The 20,617-nt window shown below is 41.7% G+C and overlaps 2 protein-coding genes across 13 annotated transcripts in view; one reads left to right on the forward strand and one right to left on the reverse strand.

Annotated features, from left to right (window-relative positions):
- ELMOD1 (ELMO domain containing 1) overlaps positions 1-2,204 on the reverse strand; it is a 44,413-nt gene extending 42,209 nt beyond the window's left edge. For 2 of the 5 annotated variants that reach the window (XM_085063985.1, XM_085063971.1), the window contains exon 1: positions 1,792-1,934. The gene's annotated coding sequence lies outside the window, so the exon portion shown is untranslated. Of the gene's footprint in view, positions 1-642; positions 731-1,611; positions 1,762-1,791; positions 1,935-2,185 lie in introns of those variants that run through there. The other 3 variants (XM_085063979.1, XM_085063977.1, XM_085063978.1) reach the window with 3 other exon arrangements.
- The window catches only part of ALKBH8 (alkB homolog 8, tRNA methyltransferase), a 55,864-nt gene continuing 37,045 nt past the window's right edge, over positions 1,799-20,617 (forward strand). For 2 of the 8 annotated variants that reach the window (XM_085063917.1, XM_085063951.1), the window contains exons 1-5: positions 12,325-12,361; positions 16,240-16,375; positions 17,229-17,369; positions 18,423-18,663; positions 19,711-19,842. In XM_085063917.1, the coding sequence (XP_084920043.1) occupies positions 17,238-17,369; positions 18,423-18,663; positions 19,711-19,842 (505 nt within the window). In that variant the 5' untranslated portion in view covers positions 12,325-12,361; positions 16,240-16,375; positions 17,229-17,237. Of the gene's footprint in view, positions 1,922-12,285; positions 12,362-13,073; positions 13,253-14,501; positions 14,606-16,239; positions 16,376-16,834; positions 16,839-17,228; positions 17,370-18,422; positions 18,664-19,710; positions 19,843-20,617 lie in introns of those variants that run through there. The other 6 variants (XM_085063923.1, XM_085063931.1, XM_085063939.1 and 3 more) reach the window with 6 other exon arrangements.

A 20,617-nucleotide genomic window follows, 5' to 3' on the forward strand; every position in this document is an offset into this window, starting at 1 on the left:
GGGGATGCAGTTCCCTGTCAAGAGGGACAGGAATATGTTGGATCACAGAAAATTCTTGGGTTCACACTTGTCAGTGAACTAATGTGATGCTGTCCTATGGTTAAGAAAGCCCTGTCTAAAGACCTGAGCAGGCTAAGGATTCATAGACACTTTGGTTATATGCTCAGTCACAGAAGGTTTTTACACTAGCAAAACATATTTTACTGTATATCAGTGAACCAGTAGGAAAGTTAACAAATGCGTTCTGTTGCATGATTTTTTCATTGTTTGGTGCTTTCCTGGAATTATCTTCTGCCCATTTTCTGTTTAGAGTGATACATACAGCATCTGACGCTGTCACATGATTTCACTCCTGAAAATCATAGGCTTCCTGTCTCTAAGCTTCTATTAGCCTTCATGATAAGTCAATAGCTACAGCAATGTAGTTTTGCATTCATTTTAATTGAAATACTGCTTAAAACTATATGCAGATTATGAGAACTGAACAAGTCAAAGGATATTTCTAAATGTAAGTCCACCTGTTCAGCTTGGCAAAGCAGTGGCCCACATTTTTTAAGGCAGTCAGAGAAAGGCAAGCTCTCCTAAGAATCAGTAAGTCTGAACCTGCACTTTGCAAAATAGATATAAGTATGCAACACCTACCAAATTACTGCACATAATGAGGCTTTTGCTGTTCTATTCCTGGGGAGATGAGATGTTCTTATCACAAGCACACTCCACTGATTCAACTATTCATCAATCTACCAGTACAAAATAACATTCTTTAAAAATGCGCAACGAAACGTTTGAAACAGAAGGCAATCAGTAAGCTTCTTGTAGAGCACAGGGATGATGTAGGATTTTAGAGATGCTATTTCTTCTATTGTATTTCATTTTAGAATAAATTAGAATAGTGGGTATGGGAGGAGGGGGGGGCAACAGAAGAGAAAAGAATGAAAACCTGGATTTACCAAAGCATGCAAGGCACAAAATAAATTTCTTTCAGTTTCTAAAATGGCTCCTTTGTTTCAAATGCCTTTGTCACAAAAAAACCCAGCTTGTTGTGATCTGACTGTTGAGTTGACTGAATTGGGACAAAGGTGTTGTTCTTTCCTCCCCCCCACCGCCCCCATTCTGACATACACTTTCGCTACTCCCTTTTAGCCATTTTAAAGGAAATTGTAAGAAAAGCAGAAACGGTGGGGACAAAGGGAAATATCAAAGACATCAATCCTGGAGTAAACTCAGAGCAAGTGTAACTTCAATACACGATGACCATGTGGAGGGACGAAGGTGAGACAGCGAAGGAGAGAGTGCTATAGAAAAAAAGTCGTCATTCTCATGTGCACACCTTGATGTAACCGAGGTGCCCAGAGCCCGGGGCAGGTGCGGCAGGGCAAGGCAGGCCAGCGGCCCCGCGCAGGGCAGGCTGCGGGGCAGGGCAGGGCGCGGAGCCCACTGCGGAGCCGCAGAGCCGTGCGCCTGGCGGCTGCCCAGTGCCGGCCTCCGCCTGGGCAATTACAAGGAATGGGGCCGTTAGAAAAAAAAAAAAAAAAGAAAATTAAAAATTTTAAAAATCAACTAAAAATACCCCGAATGGGCAAACCACTCAGTGCCTCCAAATTTCCTTACGCCGCAAGGTCTTTCCATAAAGCGTCCCGTATTCAGAGGGGCAAAACTTCGCTCCCACCGCCGGCTGTGAACGGCGGAGGGAAGCGGCGCAGGGAGCCGCGATGCGATGCCCGGAGCCGCCTCCCGTCGCTAAGCGACCCGCGGGGCCGCCGCCGGGGCCCGCCGCCGCCGCGCACTCACCGCTCCGCGCCGCTCCATCCCCGCGGCGCAGCGCAGCGCAGCGCAGCCGCCGTCCCGAGCCGTCCTTCCTCGCCGGGAGGGACGCGGAGCTGCCGCCGATCTGGGTCACCCGGCGCGGCGCCCGGCGAAGGTGAGGAGGAGGAGGAGGCGGAGGAAGGCGGGTGGCGGTGCCGCCTACCGGCGAGCGCGGGGGGAGGCTGCGGCGGGGCAGAGCCCGCCCCGCAGGGAGGGGAAGGGGCCGCGGACCCGTGGGAGCCAACGCGCGCCGGGGCGCTCCCTGTGCCCCGCCTGCCACCGGCCCCCGAGCCCCGCCGCAGGATGCACCTCGCATCCCCGCACTTCGAGACCTGACCCCCACCTCCTTCTCCCCGCGCTTGCCAAGGAAAGGCGATACCTGTCTGCGCTTCAGGGGAGTCCAGTCACAGTGATACAGTTAAGGTCCTACAGCAAAGCGGGGAACATCTCCAAGGTGTTAAGGTCCCGGCTAGCTGGGGTAGTATTCAGCGAGACAGTATCCTTCCTCCATATGCCATCTCACCGACCTGTCAAGCAGATCAGTGTCCTTTCTTCCCCAGCAGTATATCCTGAAGGCTTTTGATCTTCAAAGTTTAAAGTCAGCTAATCGGGATCATAGGCACGTCATTCTATTTATATGACTCTCCCCTCTGAGAGAATAACAACTGTTGTCTGAAGCATCCTCAGAATCATTTAAAGTTGCCCAGTGCAGTATCTACTGCCAGTAGGAAGTAGTCTGTGTTTCATTCATCCTTACTGCTTCATGCATCTGTCCAGATGTTCCTTTGAAGCTGTAAGCAGGATGTCAGGCCACATTGGCATCCCAATATTGGCCAATAGTCTCATGTTTTCAGAAGTCCTTTGAAAATGCTAATTAACCTATTTTTCTAAGTCTTTTCTATGCCTAATTTGAAAAGAGCTTTCTGCATGCCTGTTTCAGGAACATAGTTTAACTTCTTCTGAATCTCCTTTTTCAGTCATTTTGATCCCATTATCAACTGTCACATTTAAGAAGTAGGGTGAAAACACTAGGGTTGTTGTGTTAAACATGTAATGATTAGGAAACGCTGTTCATGTCTTAAGGCAAAGCAGACTGGTATTTAATTCTCCCCTTAGCTAGAGCTACGTAGTCCCTCTTCCACTTGCCATCAGCATGCCTGATGCAACTGGTGTAACCTGCAGAGCTGATCAAATGGCAGGCATGGAGGAGGTCCCAGCAGCCTCCACTACAGCCATGTGGTCCATCAGCAAATGAGGTCTGATGCTCAATGGAACAACTCAAGAGTTGGTATCGGACTACAGCTTTACCAGTTCATCTCTTATTTGCATCATGCTTTGCACATTGCAGTAATCTTTCAAGCTTAATTCCATGCATCAATGCAACTAGAAAAGTAGTTCTTTCTCCTGTCTCCTGCATTACAGCAGTGTTTCTAATTACTATATCACAATGATGTCCATCCCCAATACATCAGATGCTTGCTTTTAGGTCCTGTGCCTGTCAGAAACTTCTTTAGCACTAGGCCAGAGGATTGACTGCAGGTCTGTAGATGTCTGAACAGAATAAACTGTAAATTGGGAAACTTTTCAGGGGCTTCAGGAGCAGAATTCAGTTATGCTTCCCAAAATAAATCTAGGAACAGATATTTGTAAGACAATTCATTCACAATTATGCAAGATGAATCATGAGCATGAAAAAGCCAGATCTCTGCTATAGAAGTAGCCTTACTTTCCCAGATGACATGCTTTTGTGCACAAATATTGAGGAATTCAAAATGTAAGATGGAAATCCTTATTGACTTATTCCCTTACTGTTATGATAAACTTAGAGGATCAGACCAACATGTTTGGAGTTTCCAGATGGCCTCCTGCCCATTCTCTGGAATCATGAAGTGGTACATAGCTGCACTGTAGTCATGCAGTGCCATTTCAGACTTGACTGGATGTTACTGAGACCCTTGTTGACAAATTTCAGTTTGATATACCCATTCACTCAGTATGTTGGTGTGGAAGCTACCCAGGTTACCATCATTCCTATGTTCAGCATCATCATTTCATGGAAAGTTGAGGAAAACCAGCATTTTATAAAAAGCTCTTTTGTTTATATGAAGTTAGAGAATATTTAATTATGCTGTATTTTCCTTTTAACAGCGTAATTGTTTTTAATTTATGGCAAATGAAAGAAACTGTGCATGACAGCAGAAATACAACCTGTACTTAGAAGCAGCAGTGAAACCCTATTAAAAAAAAATAGAAATAGGGCCCCACTAGTTGAGCAATGTCACACTTTTCCAGCAATAGCTCACGCAGCCTGCTGTGCTTAATAAAAACCATCAAGGTCACCTGCATGATTAATTAAGCATTGGAAAGAAGGTGACAGAAGCAGCAGAATAACCAGATAGCAACATACGTTGCTCAGATATTGGTGAAAAATCAAAAGCTCAAGTCCCTTATTATTTTGGATAGAAGTTCTTGCTGTTACAGAAATTACTGATAAAGACAAAATTGATAACAAAGACATGTGCTGTGTCCTTGTGAAGCATCTAAATATTTTGACACCACCCAGCACTTTTCTCAGACAATGTGCCACCCAAGCATTATTAAATGCACCATAAGGAGTTATATTTTAGTTAATGTTTTTATAGTATTATTTTGTTTCCTTTAAAAAAAAAAGTAAAATTTAAAATTTTTGACAATACAAAGGTGGCAGAAATACTTTAGCTACACTTGTATTCTTTGACTTAAAATAGACAAGACAAAGAATATATCTTACCTAACAATCCTACTACTGTTGGAATAATCTTAAAAGTTGTAGCAAGAAAAATATGGAAAGAATAGGAAAACTCTCTTTATTTACCTAAGGAACTTTCTTACCTCAATTTTCAAAATCTGTAGTTCAGATTATCAATCCCTCTAGTTTTCACTCAGCATGAGTTAGGCTACTCTCTCCATAACTGACAAGCTTCTCAGGCTGTTCTCAAATTTCCTCACGAGCCCCTCTTGAGGGGATTCTTGTCAGCTGACAATTCTTTGTGCCTGGGTTTGGGCAAACATCAAATACACATTGTCCAGTGATGGTGAATTATATGGCTCTCATGCACTTATATTATAGCAACTAGGGCAGTGTGCACACAAGCTTCTTGGTAACTTTTAAAACCAATCTCTAGTTATTTTATTAATTTCCAGTCTCACACTTAGCCTTACTTGTATTCCTTTGACTGAAGATACCATCAAGTTTAATGTGAGAGACACTAACAGAAGCATATAGATGATGGTAAAGTGAGAGATGAAGTGTGTCAGGCTTACTCATAGAGCCTTTAGAGAGATGACAGCTAAGTGAAGCAGCCAGTATGCTCATTTAGTTTACCCATTCCTTGAAGCAAAGAATTTTGCCAGAAAAGTCTTCATGTATGTATGAGTTCAGAGCATTTAATGTTACTATATTTTAATTTAAATCATTGTGATTGATATTTCTAAATAGGAAGAGTAAAATAAAGTGATGTAGACATGAATTTCAAATACTATTTGCTAGCAAAATCTGCTTTTTCCTCTTAATAAAAGTGAACAAACTCGAATATGCTGAAACTGTCCTAATCATCACCAAGATGATATAAGGTCAACTATATTATGTCTGTGTGAAAAAGAAAGATTTGCATTTATAAGAGAAAAATTTTAAATCAATTTTGAACAAGGAAAATAAAGAACGTGATGTGATTTTTTGAATCTATTATTTTCATTCATCTTCTGCCATTAATTAGATCCATACTCTGAATGTATGGGCTACACTTCATTCAAGATTACAGTGTTTCACCAACAATGATTCATGAAGATTCACAACCCCTGGTGATTTAGGTAAATATTTATGTAAATGTCATACAGATCAGCAAACTGACTCACAGACAAGTGGTGTTTGTAAAAAAAAAAATCAAAACCCACTAAGTTTGGATTCATCTTTTTTTTTTTTGCCTATTCCATTCAAAAGCTTACAACTCCTGTTTTCCAGATATGTCTAGAGTGTACATAGATCCAGAGAAGCAATTAAATCTAGATTACAAGAGCAGCATGTGGGGTGACGCAAGCATCTGACAACCTTTATATTTAGAAAAATTTAACTTATGGCTGCACAGCTATTCTTCTTACAAAGAAAGTAAATCTATTGCATAAGCAACAGCTAATGAGTTCTCCTGAGAAGATGCCTGAAAGGAGATGAAAGAATTGGAGTCCCAGTCTAAGGAATACATTGCAATATTCTCTCCAGTCAGTGGGGGCACCAAGGATCTCACGATGGAAATGTAATATTTAATTCCCTTATGTAAACAGTACTGTGTCTTTAAAAATTACCTTCACAGATTTTGTCCGAACTGCAAGAACTGCATCCTTAAAAATGTATTAATTGCTCAAGTAGATAGACTCAGAAACTGATATTCCATGATTGTCGTTATGATACATTTATGTCCTGAAGTTACAACTGTGAGAAATGATGGTTTACAAGGATATGCAGGAAAGCAGACTGCCTGCCCAGTACAGATATCAGGGAGGATCCCTGTGCAAGGTCATATTATTTCCTGATTGCCTACCAAATCCTAATTGCTTGTGACAGAACTGAGTTTTGCCAGGTTACTGTAAGATTTTGACTGTAGGGCCAGAAAAGTATAATATAGTTCAAACAGTATTTAAAAAATATATATTTCCTATTTATTTATGTAAAACAGGCATAAAGAGCAAGAAGAGAATGTAAAGTATGTGCAGACTTTGAAGGGATGATAATTTTCAGTCTTTGAGTCAGAGAAAACAGAAATATTTTGTGAGAATCTTTCTAATAACATTGATTTCAAGGCTAAACTAAGCCATGTGTTGGTGGGTTTAGTGATTTAGAGGGAAATCAGGATTTTGTATAGTTCTTTCAGTACTTCATATAACTTTCCTGACACCCTGGAAAGTGTACTAGACTGGCACAAGATCTTAACTAAACTTTGCCTGAACTGCAGAGAAAGAGTCACATGGGCAGTGAAAGCAACAATTCCTGTTCAGCAGAGAATTATCAATTTTTCTTCAAAGCCTGCATGGATTTGGAAAGATTTAAAGCCCTAAGTCGCTGAGATTGTTTATGCCCAGAGAAAATTAAAAGTGAGGACAAGACAATTTCATGCAATGTATGGTTTGCTTAGTATTGGTGCATGTGGGATTTTGAAGGGCTGAGGACTCTTCACTGAGAGGTTTTATTTGAGCAGAAAAAGCTGGCAGGAGCTTCACTGGGAATTTTAAAATTAACTTCACGGATATTATGCTTTCCAGTAGTTGTGCCTAGGGAATTTACAGCGCTTGGGTTCTTCCTTAATCAAATCAGGAAATTATCTGTTTTTTTGACATCTGTGTCCACATGTTGCAGGAACCTCTCAAGAGCTGATTCTTTGTGTTGGCAGTTCATACAATGAAATATCTTCAGACTTGTAGCATGCACATCATAATTACAGTAATTTCTGTCTTATGCCTGAAAGTTCACAGGAATTTTCTGAAGATTCACCAGAAAAGGATCAAAGATTTTCTGTTTATTGGGGCCTACAGACAGTGGTTCCAGTTCCAGTGCAATATTAATGGATACCCAGCAACACAGTCACATCTTTGCAGTGTGTCTTATAACAGAAGATAAAGCTGTTCCTCCCTTCCTTTAGTAAATGTGAACTTCATTAGTGCAAGCTCATGGCATAGCAGAAGTGCTGAGTTTAGCTAAGCTAAGCCCTGTCCAATCCTAAACATTCACCCACTGGTTTGGTTCTCCATATGACAAGATCTGTAGCTGTCCCAGTACACAACTGGAATCTCCCTGCTCAGAAAAGGCTGTATCATCATGCTAAACCACAAGAGGATCACACTTGTTATCAGTGCAAGTGAACCTGCCAATAATTGTGCGTTTGTGCCAGAAACACAGCGTTACCAAATCTTACAATTTTATAATGAGATTTATGTTATTTAGTGAATTTCTTGAAGTTCCAGTACACTGAGTCTTGAGATTTCAGGAAAATTTCAGCTTTTTTTAAAGGAAATGGAAAAAAAGTACTCCAAAATCTTATGTTTGTGGGAAAAAGTTTGAAAAAGCTTCTTGGAGGTATGAACAGGTTGTAGCCTAAAGCTTAGAAATCAGAAAGCATACTGATATTACTTGACATTTTAAGTCTCTTGAGAATACAAGCATTTTGATCACTAGCATTTGAAAATCCCAATGATTTTAAAAGGACTTGGGCTTCTTATATCTCTTTCTGTCTTATGCAATTGCTAAAAAATTTCTGAAAGCTGTATTTTTCTGGCAGGTTTTTTTTTTCTGAAAGAAACACAAAATCTAGCATCGAACAGCACAAATGCAGAATAAAAATGACATGCAGCACAGAGCCAGCCTTGCCTTCTTCCTGAAAAATATAAACCCTTGGCATTGCAGAGGTTTGTTATGGAGTTTTATTATCACAAGCAGCAGCAGTAGCACATTTTGAATTTAGGTCAACACATATTTGTCAAAGTGCTGAACTATTACATGAATGCTATCCTAAAACAATTCATCTTGTCTCTCATCCTTTATTACAGTACTTCTCTACAGGATTATTCATGGGTGATTTTGAGCTGGATTTTGTGCTAAGAGGTTTCTTCTTATTTTGGTAACAAACTGCTATCCTGAAATATATCCTATTTGTCATGATTCTTAAACTGCAGTTTCTTATATCAAGAGATTTGATATAGCAAATCCTATCTTCTTGTGATTGCCTTTTAATTGGGTTTGAAAGTAATGGAAATCCAGTGTGATCACATTAGGCTAAAGCATGGCTTGGCTTCCTATGCTATAAAAGGGAGTAAGATTGTCTTTCCACCTACAGACCAGTAACCTCTCATTTGTTGAAGGAAATAGAAGTGTTTACTTGTTATTGTATGAAGTTTATGCCCAGGGATTGACAAATACCTTGATTCTCCCTGGGAATGTGGAAAAGATAAAATAACTAACAGCATAGCAAATAGTGTCATTTGTTCCTGAGAAAAGTCAGTAGGATTTTATTTTTTGCCTGTGACTAAATGAGAGCATGATATTCTGCTTTAGAAGATGTTTCCTCATTATCAATTAAAAAAATAGAGCCAGAGCCAAGATTTTCTGATAAAAACCTTTTATTTTCTTAAGAAAACTATTAAGACTTAATATCAAGCTAGAATATTTGCTGAAGTTTAAAACCAAAATATTATAATTATAAACAAGGGATTTTTAAAAAGAAATACTGAGTTTTCTGCTAAAGCACTTAAAAGAACAGATTATATTAACATCAAAGGTAAATGTGTTTGAATCCCCACTTCTGTGAACTGTTTTGTGGGTTAGTAAGTGATAAAGTTGTTAACGGAGATGTATTTTTACTTGTGGTCAATAAGCACTATGGTATCTGTAGGCGGAGCCTGTACCTGTCTTATCTAGCTTGGGAGGAGAATGCACAGTGCTTCTGGGCTTAAATCATATGAGGCATATCAGTTCTGGTTTGAAATAAGCTTGTATTAACCCCCTTACCAGCCTTTAACTGTTTTCCTTTTAAATGGTGGAAATTTCCTATGTGAGAATGTTGTTTATGGAAGCAAAATCTTGATGCATTATCAGAGGAAATGTTATTGTAATATGCATGAAAAATTCTTGACCAATGCTAATCATACAGAGATACTTTAAAAAAAACCCAGAGTGAGTTTGTTCTCCCCCGGAGATCACACATGGACATGCACAGAGAATGGAGAGTGCACAGAATCTGGAATGTGGGCACTTAAGAGAAACAACCTTTGGGCAGGTATTTTCCACTTGTCAGAACAAATTGGTAATGAATTACAAAGGGGTATCATTAGGATCATCCTTTCAGTAGCTTTCAGGGTTGGATGGTTTCCAGAGCTGAGAGCCTCGGAGAATATTTTAATAGAGCAGCTGTTGATGTGGCCTGGTTGTTCTTTCCCCATTCATTCTGGCTCACAAGAAGACCAGATGATGCTAAGGCTTAGTGTTCACAAAGGTTAACAAGATCTATGCTACACTCTTACTAGCTAGGCAGTGAATATTCACCCTTTACATATAAGAAAACTTAAACAGAAGATCTCTGCTATCATAACACTTTGCTATCCACTGTGTGAATCAAGGACAGAGAGTGATGCAATGGCACAGACTGTGGTGGAGGAAAAGAAGTGGAACACCCTTCTGACCAAACACTTTCTACGTCCCAAATATTACAGGCTGGTGGATATGCCCTGTCAACCTCAGCCTCACTCACATGCTTAGTGCACTTTTACCTCCTGCTCATGGAATAGCTGTGTCCCTGGCACAGGGCATGGTATACGCTCCAAGGGAAAGAGAAAGGATTTTTTGTTGTTTTTTTGTCTAGTTGGATTTTTGTTGTTCTTTTTTGTTTTCTTCTGGGTAAGCACAACCATGGGTAAATTCCTCCAGAGTGTGCTTCTGGGAAAAAACTGAGCTGGCTTCTGTCTACAGGTTTACAGGCTCATCAGCCACCTTACATACCACCCACTGGGGAATCCCACACATAATTGATGCTGAGAAAGGTTACCTACTCACAGGAGGCTGAGGGAGGAAGAATAAAAATCAGCTTGGTACTTAAACAGAGAGAGAGAGAAAGAAGAAAAGAGGCTTTAGGTAATAAGATGCAGTGAGAAGTAGAACACTTGTATAGCAAAAGTAGATAATCCCAAATTCCAGCATTTTGGATAAAGAAGGGGTAAAGGTTATGTCTAGGGGCATAGTATAAAGCTTGGTTAGCCTATGAAGAAGAAAAATGAAGTGAATGCTTACACACTGTATCTCTAATTTAAGTGACCACTTTCTCTACAGGGAGTCAGTGAGGTGTGGAGATGCTTCCTTTCAGTGAGGCAGTTCTCTCACTAGTGTGGATTCACTTCACAGCCTTAGTGGGGTTCCTGGCCAGGTCAAGAGTGGTGCAGTGGAATATTTATGTACAACCAGAGGCTCAGTTTTCACATAGCCTTGCCTGGACTGGTGTGGTTTTATCTTCCTCCGTCTCTAGTGCCATGGTATGCCAAAGGCAATGTGATCAGTCCTGACTGTGATGGTGGCTTGTCTAGGAGATTGTCTCTTCTGGTGAATGCCTAGGCCTAGGGGAAGCCATGTTTAATTCACTCTGACCCAGGGATGCTGTCTTTAATCCATCCTGGACTGGTGGAAGCTGTCTTTGACCTCCAGTGTGTATGTGGCTTTCCTTATCTGGTTTTGGATCCTGTGCACTGGCAGAGGCTCCAATGAAGGAGTGGAGAGGGTGTGGGGCTGAGGGATGGTGCCCCACTACATGTAGGGTTAAAGCATTGCACTTGTTCTGTGTGGACTCAGAGGGAGACTCTGCGTGTGGTGAGGAGGATGACAAGGAGTTGGCTCTCCTTGGAGAAAAGGGGCATGGGGAGGGCCTGCTGACAAGGGAAGCTGGGAAGCGCGGAGTGAGCAGGGACAGGAGGTGGCACAGTGACAGTAAGAGTGTGTCCATGGCAGGTGGTTGTAGGGAGCTGCTCACCCTCTTCCCCTTGCCACACGGACTGCCCCAGACCCACCCGGCATGGATGTCCCTCCCCATGAGACATGGCTGCACACCATGGGAGAACCCTGGCCTGGTCATCAGGAAATCTTGGCACACAGAACTGGCTGCTGCCAGAGAATCAGAGAGCCAGGTTGGAAAAGACCTCTGGAGATCATCAAGTCCAGCCTTGGACCCAACACCATCATGTAAACTAGGCACTAAGAGCCATGTCCAGTTTTTCCTTAAACGGCTCCAGGGATGGTGACTCTACCACCTCCCTGGGCAGTCTATTCCAAGGTCTAATCACCCTTTCCATGAAGAAATTCTTCCTAATGTCCAGCCTATAGCTCCTGCAGCTTAAGACTATGTCCTCTTGTCCTGTTGCTGTCTGACAGAAGAGGCTGACCCCCACCTGGCTACACTCTCAGGTGGTTGCAGAGAGTGAGAAGATTCCCCCTGAGCCTCCTTTTCTCCAGGCTAAACACCCCCAGCTCCCTGAAATGTAAGACTTGTGCTCCAGACCCTTCCCAGCTCCCTTTCCCTTCTCTGGACACACTCCAGCCCCTCAATGTCTTTCTTGCAGTGAGTGACCCAGAACTGAACACAGGATTTGAGGTGTGGCCTCAGCAGTGCTGAGTACAGGGGGACAATCCCTGCCCTGGTCCTGCTGGCCACACTATTGCTGATCCAGGCCAGGATGCCATTGGCCTTCTTGGCCACCGGGGCACGGCTGGATCATGTTCAGCTGCTGTCAAACAGCTCCCCCCGATCTTCTCCAGCCACTGCCCCCAGCCTGTAACACTGTGGGTTGTTGTGACCCACGTGCAGGATCCAGCACTTGCCGAACGCCAAAGCTTGACTTCCTTGACCAGTAATAAAGCAGTAGGCGCTTGCCCTCGCTAAACTCCCCCGAGCCGCCGGCGCTCCGCGGTGCGGTGCGGGGCGGTGCCGTGACGGCGCGGCGGGGCGGTGCTGTGCTGTGCCGGGTGCCGCCCCGACATGGCCGCCTGCAGCAGGTAACGCGCCGAGCCCGCCGGGTAGGGCTGCAGCGCCTGGGCCTCGCCCGGCTCCGGCTGGGGACGGGGAGACGGGGGAGAGCAGCTGGCCTCTGCCGCTGGCTCCCCTCCTTTCCCCGCCGTGCCGCCCTGTGCGGCGAGCAGAGCCCGCGGCGGCCTGGCCGCGGCTCCGGCTCTGTCTCTGTTCCTGTCGGACGAGGTGGTGTAAGGGGGAGAAGGCCAAGTCAGTCCCTACGTCTGTCTCACAGCTTTTGCAGCCTCCCCCTTGTGTACTCAGGGTAGAGCAGAGCGGACACTGCTGTGAGGGTGTGAGGCCCTGGAACAAGTTGCCCAGGGAGGCTGTGGATGCCCCAATCCTGGCAGTGTACAAGGCCTTGAGAAACCTGCACTAGCAGGACGCGCTCCTGCCCATGGCACGGGGTTTGGGACTGGTTGATCTTTAAGGTCTGCTCAAAGCCTTAACATTCTGTGAGTCTGAGACACGCTCCTGTGGTTATTCCTATTGTCGTTTCTGTTTGTAAGGAGTGCCCAGAGCCCGCGGCTTTGCGGGGTGTCGGTGGGAGGTTTGGTGCTGGCTGTCCCTGGTAGCGATGGGGTGGGATAGCCGGGGGGACGTGCTGCTGCCTGGGTGTGCTGGTGCTTTCACGCACATTTGGCCAGTGCTGGAGCACTTAAATCTCACCTTCGGGCTTCCTGAATGGTTCCCCCCCAGATGTCTGTATGTATACAGCGTCCTTACACGTTTGTGGTGACTTTGCAGCACAAAACCAAGCCCAAACTGAGTAAGAAAGAGCCAAGCTTATCCCTGATCGTGGCGCTCCCTCTGCCGACAGCCGCCGCTCAGCTCTGCCCGGCCATCGGGTACTTTGGCTTTCAGAAGCAGCTTCTATGGTAAATAGACTTCCTGCATTGCATTAACGCCTTACATTAACCTCTGCAGTAATTTCGGGCCAGTTGTGTGACCTGGTATAACATGAGCTCGCACTGCAAGGGGAAACCGTTTTCAGTGTGTATTTTCAGGAGCTACTTTTTAAAAATACTTGTAAAAGTAGGTGGTAGCAGTAATGAATGTAGCAGTGGATTAACCCATATTCTTCTTCAGTCACGTTGGCCTTTTTAGAGGAGGTGTGAGATCCTAGGAAATGATGCTTTCTACTTCTATGCAGATGAATGTGATTCCTTTATTCAGAAATCAGGGCAGACTGTTGGTTTCTGTGCCTGCCAAACTGAGCCTCCGGTGATGGTGCAACAGACAAGACAGATTTTAGACCCAGTTCAGACAGAGACCAGGGGAATATTCAGCTGTCTCATCTATGCAGGTAGCACTGTTTGAGATGCCTTCAGGAGCTGGAGGCACCCGGGTGATGCTGGCAAGCATGACACAGCACATCAGGAAAGTCTTCAGCTTACTGAGCAGCAGGTGAAAGGCTAAGTGTTGGGGTTGCAGTGTTACATGCAATTTAGACAGCTGAATCACAGCTCATCTGTTCCTTCTTCAGTTGTTTAGTTCAGGGGTTGTGATAGGATAGAAAGCAGTCCTTCAGCTCTTTCAGCTTCAGTTTCTGTGCTAGTTTGACAAATATTGTGACATGAGTTCTTTGCTTTTGCCTGGAGAATGTGGTAATTTGTGAGGATCTGACTAAAGGCCTGACTAAATTCAGAACTGCTTTCCCCAGAGATCAGATGAAGTCTTCCAGTATGTAGAGGTGTAGATGTTTTGGGAGAGGCCTGACCCTTTCAGTTTGAAGTCCTCTGTTATGCAGGAGCTGCATGACAATGGTCTGACTGCTATGGGTGATGTGCATAGCCTCCATGCTTTTTCACCTGAATACGATTTGCTTGCCTCCAAAGTGTTAACCTGTCCCATATTTTTGCTCTCTTTCTGTAAACCCACCTCACCAAGTCAAAGATGTGTCACTTTCCTGTGAAGTTTGAGACTTCACTGCCTGACACCCTCCCCAGAGGAACCTGCGCATGTGTAGGCTGTAGAGCTGTTGGGCTCTGTTCTCTTGTGTATTGCAGATAAAGTTGGGCAGGCCAAGCCTTTTGGACTAAATTGTGTGGATGCTGATGCTTAGGGACGTAGCGTTTAGTGGTGGACTTGGCAGTCTTGGATTAACAGTTGAACTTAATCTTACAGGTCTTTTTTAACCTAAATGATTTTGTGATTCTATGAAATCTCATAATTGGACAACTTGGTCATGGTAGGCTTGCTGAAGGAGCCTGCAAATCAGCTGAAACTTGGTAAGGGTAATACATTAGATGCACTTAGGAGAATTTACTTGATGAAAACTTTTTGTGCTTCTTTTCATGAGACTTATTTTTTCCCTCTCAGGTACCTTGGCTTCTAATTATCTTATGCTTTTGGGCGTTGTTTTTTTGGTTTTGTTTTGTGTGTGTGGGTGTGTGTCACTGTGCTTTTTTTTTGGTGTAAGCAAGTTTGAGATTTCTTAATCATTATTTAGCTAATGAAGGTTAAGAGGACTATTGCTCTCTGTGTGTTTTACACTGTTGATTAAGTGAAGAATACTATTTTGAGCTATTTTGAGCTATTTGTCTTTAGAAAGAAGCATGTTATGTCCAAAGAATGAGCTGTGGCCTGTTTGCAGGTCTGCCATCAGGAAAGGAAAATGATTATTTAAGAAAGCACCAAGAGATTCAGGAAGGGAAGGGAAAAGGAGTATAAAGTAGGCAAAAAGCCCTTAATGAGCACTGTTGCTTTGAAGGGAAATGGCAGACAGTTCCTAACAAATCTGTAATGAAAATAATTTTGCAGAGATCAAGATTTATTCTATAACCCATTGATCTTTTCAGCCTCTATACTTTGTTTCTGAAATCATATGAAATAATTATTTTAGTAGTATTCTCCTTTTTCTGAAAGTCTGCCCTGTTTCAGTTTTGTTAGTGGTGAGATTTTCTTCTCATGCATTTTGCCTTCATTGCATGTGAGCATTGCTGTGCTTGAATTCTATCTAAGAAACCCTAGGAAATGTCAAAAGTCTAATGGTGTTAGGATGGATTATGGTGCTGAGTAATTTATTAGGTGTTTGTTTGTTTCTTTTTGTCAGGCTCAGATATAAGTGTGATCTCTATATGGTCAGATACATGTAGGAACTTGAATAATGCCAGGAAGTCAGGGTTCAAACTGTTATGGCCATGCATGTGCCACCTCAAACTTGATAGCAGGCAGCTGAAACCATATCAGGATAGAATTGTTGGAGCCTATGATGCCAGTAACTTGCTACATTTGCTTGAAATTGTTGTTGACAAGTGTTTAAATTCATTTAAGACTACTGTAAAATCGTGTTTGAGAATGGAAGAGGAATGGTAGGAGGATGACCCAGTAAGTGAAAGGGAAGGGCAAAAGTATGAGTCTTCTTTGGCAGCATTTATTCTGCTCCTTTTTGGAGGATTAGAATCTTTTATTTCCAGAATGCTTTTGTCATTCTGATTCTCTTTAAAGATTTTTCTCTTGCAGTGCAGTTAAAAGTTGTGTAGGTTGCTGATGGTAATGCTGCAGCAGCGGCAGGGACTACGTACTTACAGCTCCTGTGCAACACTTCAATATTTTATAACAATGTAACTAGTGTAAATTTTGTAAACAACATTTTTGCTAAGTCATTCAATACAAAGTTGCAGCAAACACTAATATGAGGGGATTTTACCTTTACCATTTTTTGTGGTATATTGTGATATTATCATGATTGTGTCTGCAGTTTAAGTGTTGGGAAGCAGCTCTGCAGTCATGCAAGCCAGAAGGCATGCAAGTGGATTGACTGACACAGTTAAATAATTACATATAGGGGTGACTGACCTAGTCTTGTTTTATTTTCTTTCCTTAAAAATAACTGAAACAAAATCTTTTTTTTTACATGAAGAGAAGATGGAAGGATTGTTGTCAGGTTGATGATGATGATAAAAGAATGGAATAGGACAGACAACTGTGGTTGGATTGTCCAGCTGTACTGTTAGGAGGATTTTTGGCAAAGAAGAGAAGATACCCCTAAAATACAGGTAAGGGGTTATGTTGTAGGGAAAGATAAAGTCAAAATCAAGCTGCATCAATGTCTGGGAGCTTTGTTATAATCTTACTGGGCTATGGAGAGGTCTGGACTCTTCCCTTGGATTTGAAGGAAATAGAAAGAAAGGAAATGAATTTAGGCTCAGAGAGATGTGGGAAGGTGCTGTATGATGTCAATACGGTGTTAGACCAAAAGTGGCAAAAGATGCAGCAAAACCTGGAGAATGCCAGTGACCCTTAAGTACTCACTGGCTGGTAAATGCTGTGTTGCCATGAAATTCAGTAGTTAATATAGCTATATATGTGTACACAGTTTTCTGTTCCTTCTCATGACAGGAATGTGATTTGTGTTAAGTTTGGCCTTGGAGATGTGGTAAATGAAGTGTGGAGCATATTAGTTGTTTGCTCTTGGACATCTAAGTATTGCACACATTTTTATACTCCCAAAAAAGGCAAGTTTGGCCAAATATCATACTTGGTTGCAATTAGGAAAAAGGAGCCAAACTTTTCGTCTCCAACTCAAGCATTTGGTGAGGCACAAGAATAACTGAGAAGCTGATACGAATCTCATGGCAGTTCCGCACAATTTTTTTCTCATGTTCTGCTCTGGAGAGACTGTAGAGAGAAGGAAATGAGCTGAAATTACTGTGTGAAACAGGAGGGGAAGACAGGTTAAAACCTACAAATGGATGTAGTGATACTGTGAATGTGAATAAAGGCATGAAGAGGAAGAGAAAAATGGGAAAATGAAATCAAGCATTATAGCAGACTTTATAAAGCTTTATTTTTGGGAGAGATCATTTTCAAGCAGGACACTCACTATGTATTGTTATTTCTGCTTTCCAGATCGCCAGCATGGATACTAAAACCAGTGAGGATCATTTGAAAGTCCATAAAATGAAGAAGAAGGTATTGAGGAAGCAGGTCAGAGCTCAGCATACATTGATGAGACATGAGGGCATAGAGTGCGTCTCCCATGCCACACAGGTGACTGGTAGTTGTGATTTTGATGACAGTGTTAAAATGCTGTTTATCTGTGTTCTATTCTCACACATGTCTTGTGTAAAATGCAGTTCTTCCAAATGCACTTCCTCAGATTGAGGGTTTTCTGTGCTTCTTTGATTTCAAAGCAGAACTGTACTTCAGCAGTTCAGTTACTATGAACAGACTTTGATGGCCTTTGGATAAGGGTTTTTTTTAATCTGAAATAGTAGTTGCTTGGGTTATAGAGGAGGAGGAAGCATTGGAAATGTAGGTAGGTAGGTAAACTTTTCTTCTCTTTCTCTGTGGTTTCTTTTTTTTCCTCAGGCTTTTACCTTTTGTACCTTTCTGTCCTCTGTACTTCTCTATAAAGTGTAATTTGTCTCATCTAAACTTCCCATTAAAACATGTCTATCTTGGGAATCTTTTCCATTTTGTTTTCTTCCCGTAAATAAATTATGGCTGTGGTTCTGTGGGAGTTGAACTACTTGGCTGACTTGCAGCTGCTGAAATGGGGACAGTTTTCTCTTTCCTTGCAGAAAAGAGACCTAACAGAAAGCTACTCAGAATTTTGATTTATGGTGTTCTGCCACAGTAGAGTTAGATGAGATCAGGGAATGATCTGACCTCATAGATACTGATGAGGCAAAAAGTGACAGGAACTTGCAGACAGAAAGGGAATTTAGAGTTTCTAATTTACCTCTGTAGTTTATGAAGAAATTCAAATGGCTCAAAACACTGTAGGGCAGTACCTTTTACTCTGTGTTTGTTCATCCTGATCCTTCAAATTCTTCCCATTCAAATGTGGAAACATCAGTTACATCTTTGTACACTTTTGTAATAAAATCTGGTTTAATTTTCACTCAGATTTCACACCATATGGCTAAGATTGCCTTAGCCTCATATAACAAGCTCATGGAAATGTACATATCTTGTGCAGAATACATAAAAGAGTGCTCGTGGGTTTAATTTTCCTTTATAGTGCTTTTCTCTTGGTAAAATGTCAGCTTTAAATGAACCAACAATAATCACTAACTTTTTTTTTTCTTTTTCAATTAGAGCCTGGTTATTGCCAATGCTGGTCTTGGTAATGGGATGAGTAGGCAGCAATTGCTCAGGATACTGGAAGAATATGGAGCTGTGGAAATGCTCTTAATGCCACCAAATAAACCATATTCATTTGGGAAATATAGAACAACAGAAGAAGCCAAGAAAGCCTTTAATGCCCTTAATGGAACGGAAGTAACACTGGAAGACTGTGGCCAAAATATTGTTCTATATATTAATTTTGTGGAAAAAGGTACAGTTTTTCTGCTCTTCTGTATATCCAGCTTCCTGCATACTAGTCCCCTTTGCTTTTATTTCCTGGGTTGTAAATAGAGGTAAAAGCACTCTAGTTTTTGTAAGTAGACACAGAGAATGAAAGCTAGAATCTGAGATTCAGGACATAAAATAATCTTTACTTCTTGTATTTCACTCTAATTTCAACTGCATTACTTGGAAGCAAAAGAGAAAAAAAGATTTGAGTAATTTGCTGACCGTTCAATACTGCACATGACAGTTTTGTGATTAAGGAGCCAATTCATTGGATTTCTTGTGTGACCTTAGTCTTGCAATCTCTATCTCCGCCCCAAGAAGACAAATCTGCACAATGAAATTTCTGTCTTTTTTTTCCCTTCTCCTTGAGCCTTTTTTTTTTTTCTTTTTTTTTTTGCTAATTATAAGCTATTTACTACAAGAACTGTTGCTCTTTCTGTGTGCTTTCATAGTGTCTAGCAAAAAGGGTTCCTGCTGTTGGGTTGTGCATTCTGCCATCAAATAGCTTTCTTTGAGCTCTTAGGATAGCAAACTCAATGTCCCAACATCAGTGATTTATGTTCCCCATGGTATTGTTTTGTATTCCATATTTGTATATATTTCATTACGGAGTACTTCTCTGTCTTGAGAAGCAATCTGCTGATATGATAAATCACTAAAATTCTACAAAATTAAAATGAAATTCGGGTAGAACTTTGAAGTGATTGGGAAATTCTGTTTACCATTATTTTGGCGGGAAAATCCCAAGTGGTTTTGTGTTTGAATAGTGTAAAATCTTGTTTGTCCTATGCAGTAAAATTTTGAGAAAGTGCTTGAATGATTCAAAACTCAGGCTTTACCCTGTTTTGTCTTGACAAAAAGGGATCATTCATTCTCCAAATAAGACCAAAATGAGTGTTCTATTGTGTCATTAAACATTTCAACAGATGTACTGTATTCTCATACAAAGCAAAAATATCCCCATAGGAAACAGATGGTTTTATTTTCTCTAAACAGTGACAAAATTATCTTTTTTTTTCATATACCTCAGTTTCCTTGCAAAATGCTGTTCCTACAAGCTTGCCTCCAGGCTTAATGGTAATTGAAAAGATTATTTCTCCAGAGGAAGAAAGAAGGATGTTGGAAAGTATTGACTGGAAAGGAGATGAAGATACTCAAAATGGTGGGCACAACTATAGAAATCCAGATATTCTATACTTCTATGCTGGTTTTTTCCTACAGTTTCAGGTTACCGGAAGTTCACATCTTGGTAAATGTATTGTCAGAAATGATTCTGTGTTCTTAGTATTTTAGAAATTGGGTCTTAACACTGCAAATGATCAGCTCCTCAGGGCAAGTGGTCTGAGTTGATATTCTAGAATGGATTTACTTGGATACTCTGGAATTGATACCTGCATCCAGAGACAATTAAAGTCTTTTTTTATGTGTCTTATGCCAAGCACAAGACTGTTGGTAATTTAGTGTCCAACCGAGGAGCTGTGTCTTCTTTTAAGTAAAATATAACTAGTGAGGCATACATTCTGCATGCTTTCATGCTTTCACTTGAGCTTGTGGAGTTAAATTCTTCAATAAGTGAATTCTTGGAAATCACTTCAGAGTTCCTGTGTAAATACGTTCCTTGGAAAAATGCAAAGGGTTATGTTGACCGTAGCTAATGTGTAACTTGGTGATTAATGAAAATGAAGGATCTTGATGTATCTGCAGGGTATTCATCAGGTGTGAGTTCAGAGATCAGGGCAAGAAAAAGATGCATAAAGCGTGGCTCAAGAAAATTGGTATTCCCTGTCTCTTGTGTGTCTAAAACCACCATCCCTTTGACTCACAACAGCAGTGAATGTGTTGCTTGATGAAATACAAAAGATAATAAGGCAGAAAGTGTATGCTGTGAAGAACAAGGGTCACATACATTGTTTTAACTGCTCATTAAAAAATGCTTG

Source organism: Lichenostomus cassidix, chromosome 1, assembly GCF_008360975.1.
Source record: "Lichenostomus cassidix isolate B80296 chromosome 1, HeHo_3.0, whole genome shotgun sequence".
NCBI classification, from domain to species: Eukaryota; Metazoa; Chordata; class Aves; order Passeriformes; family Meliphagidae; genus Lichenostomus; species Lichenostomus cassidix.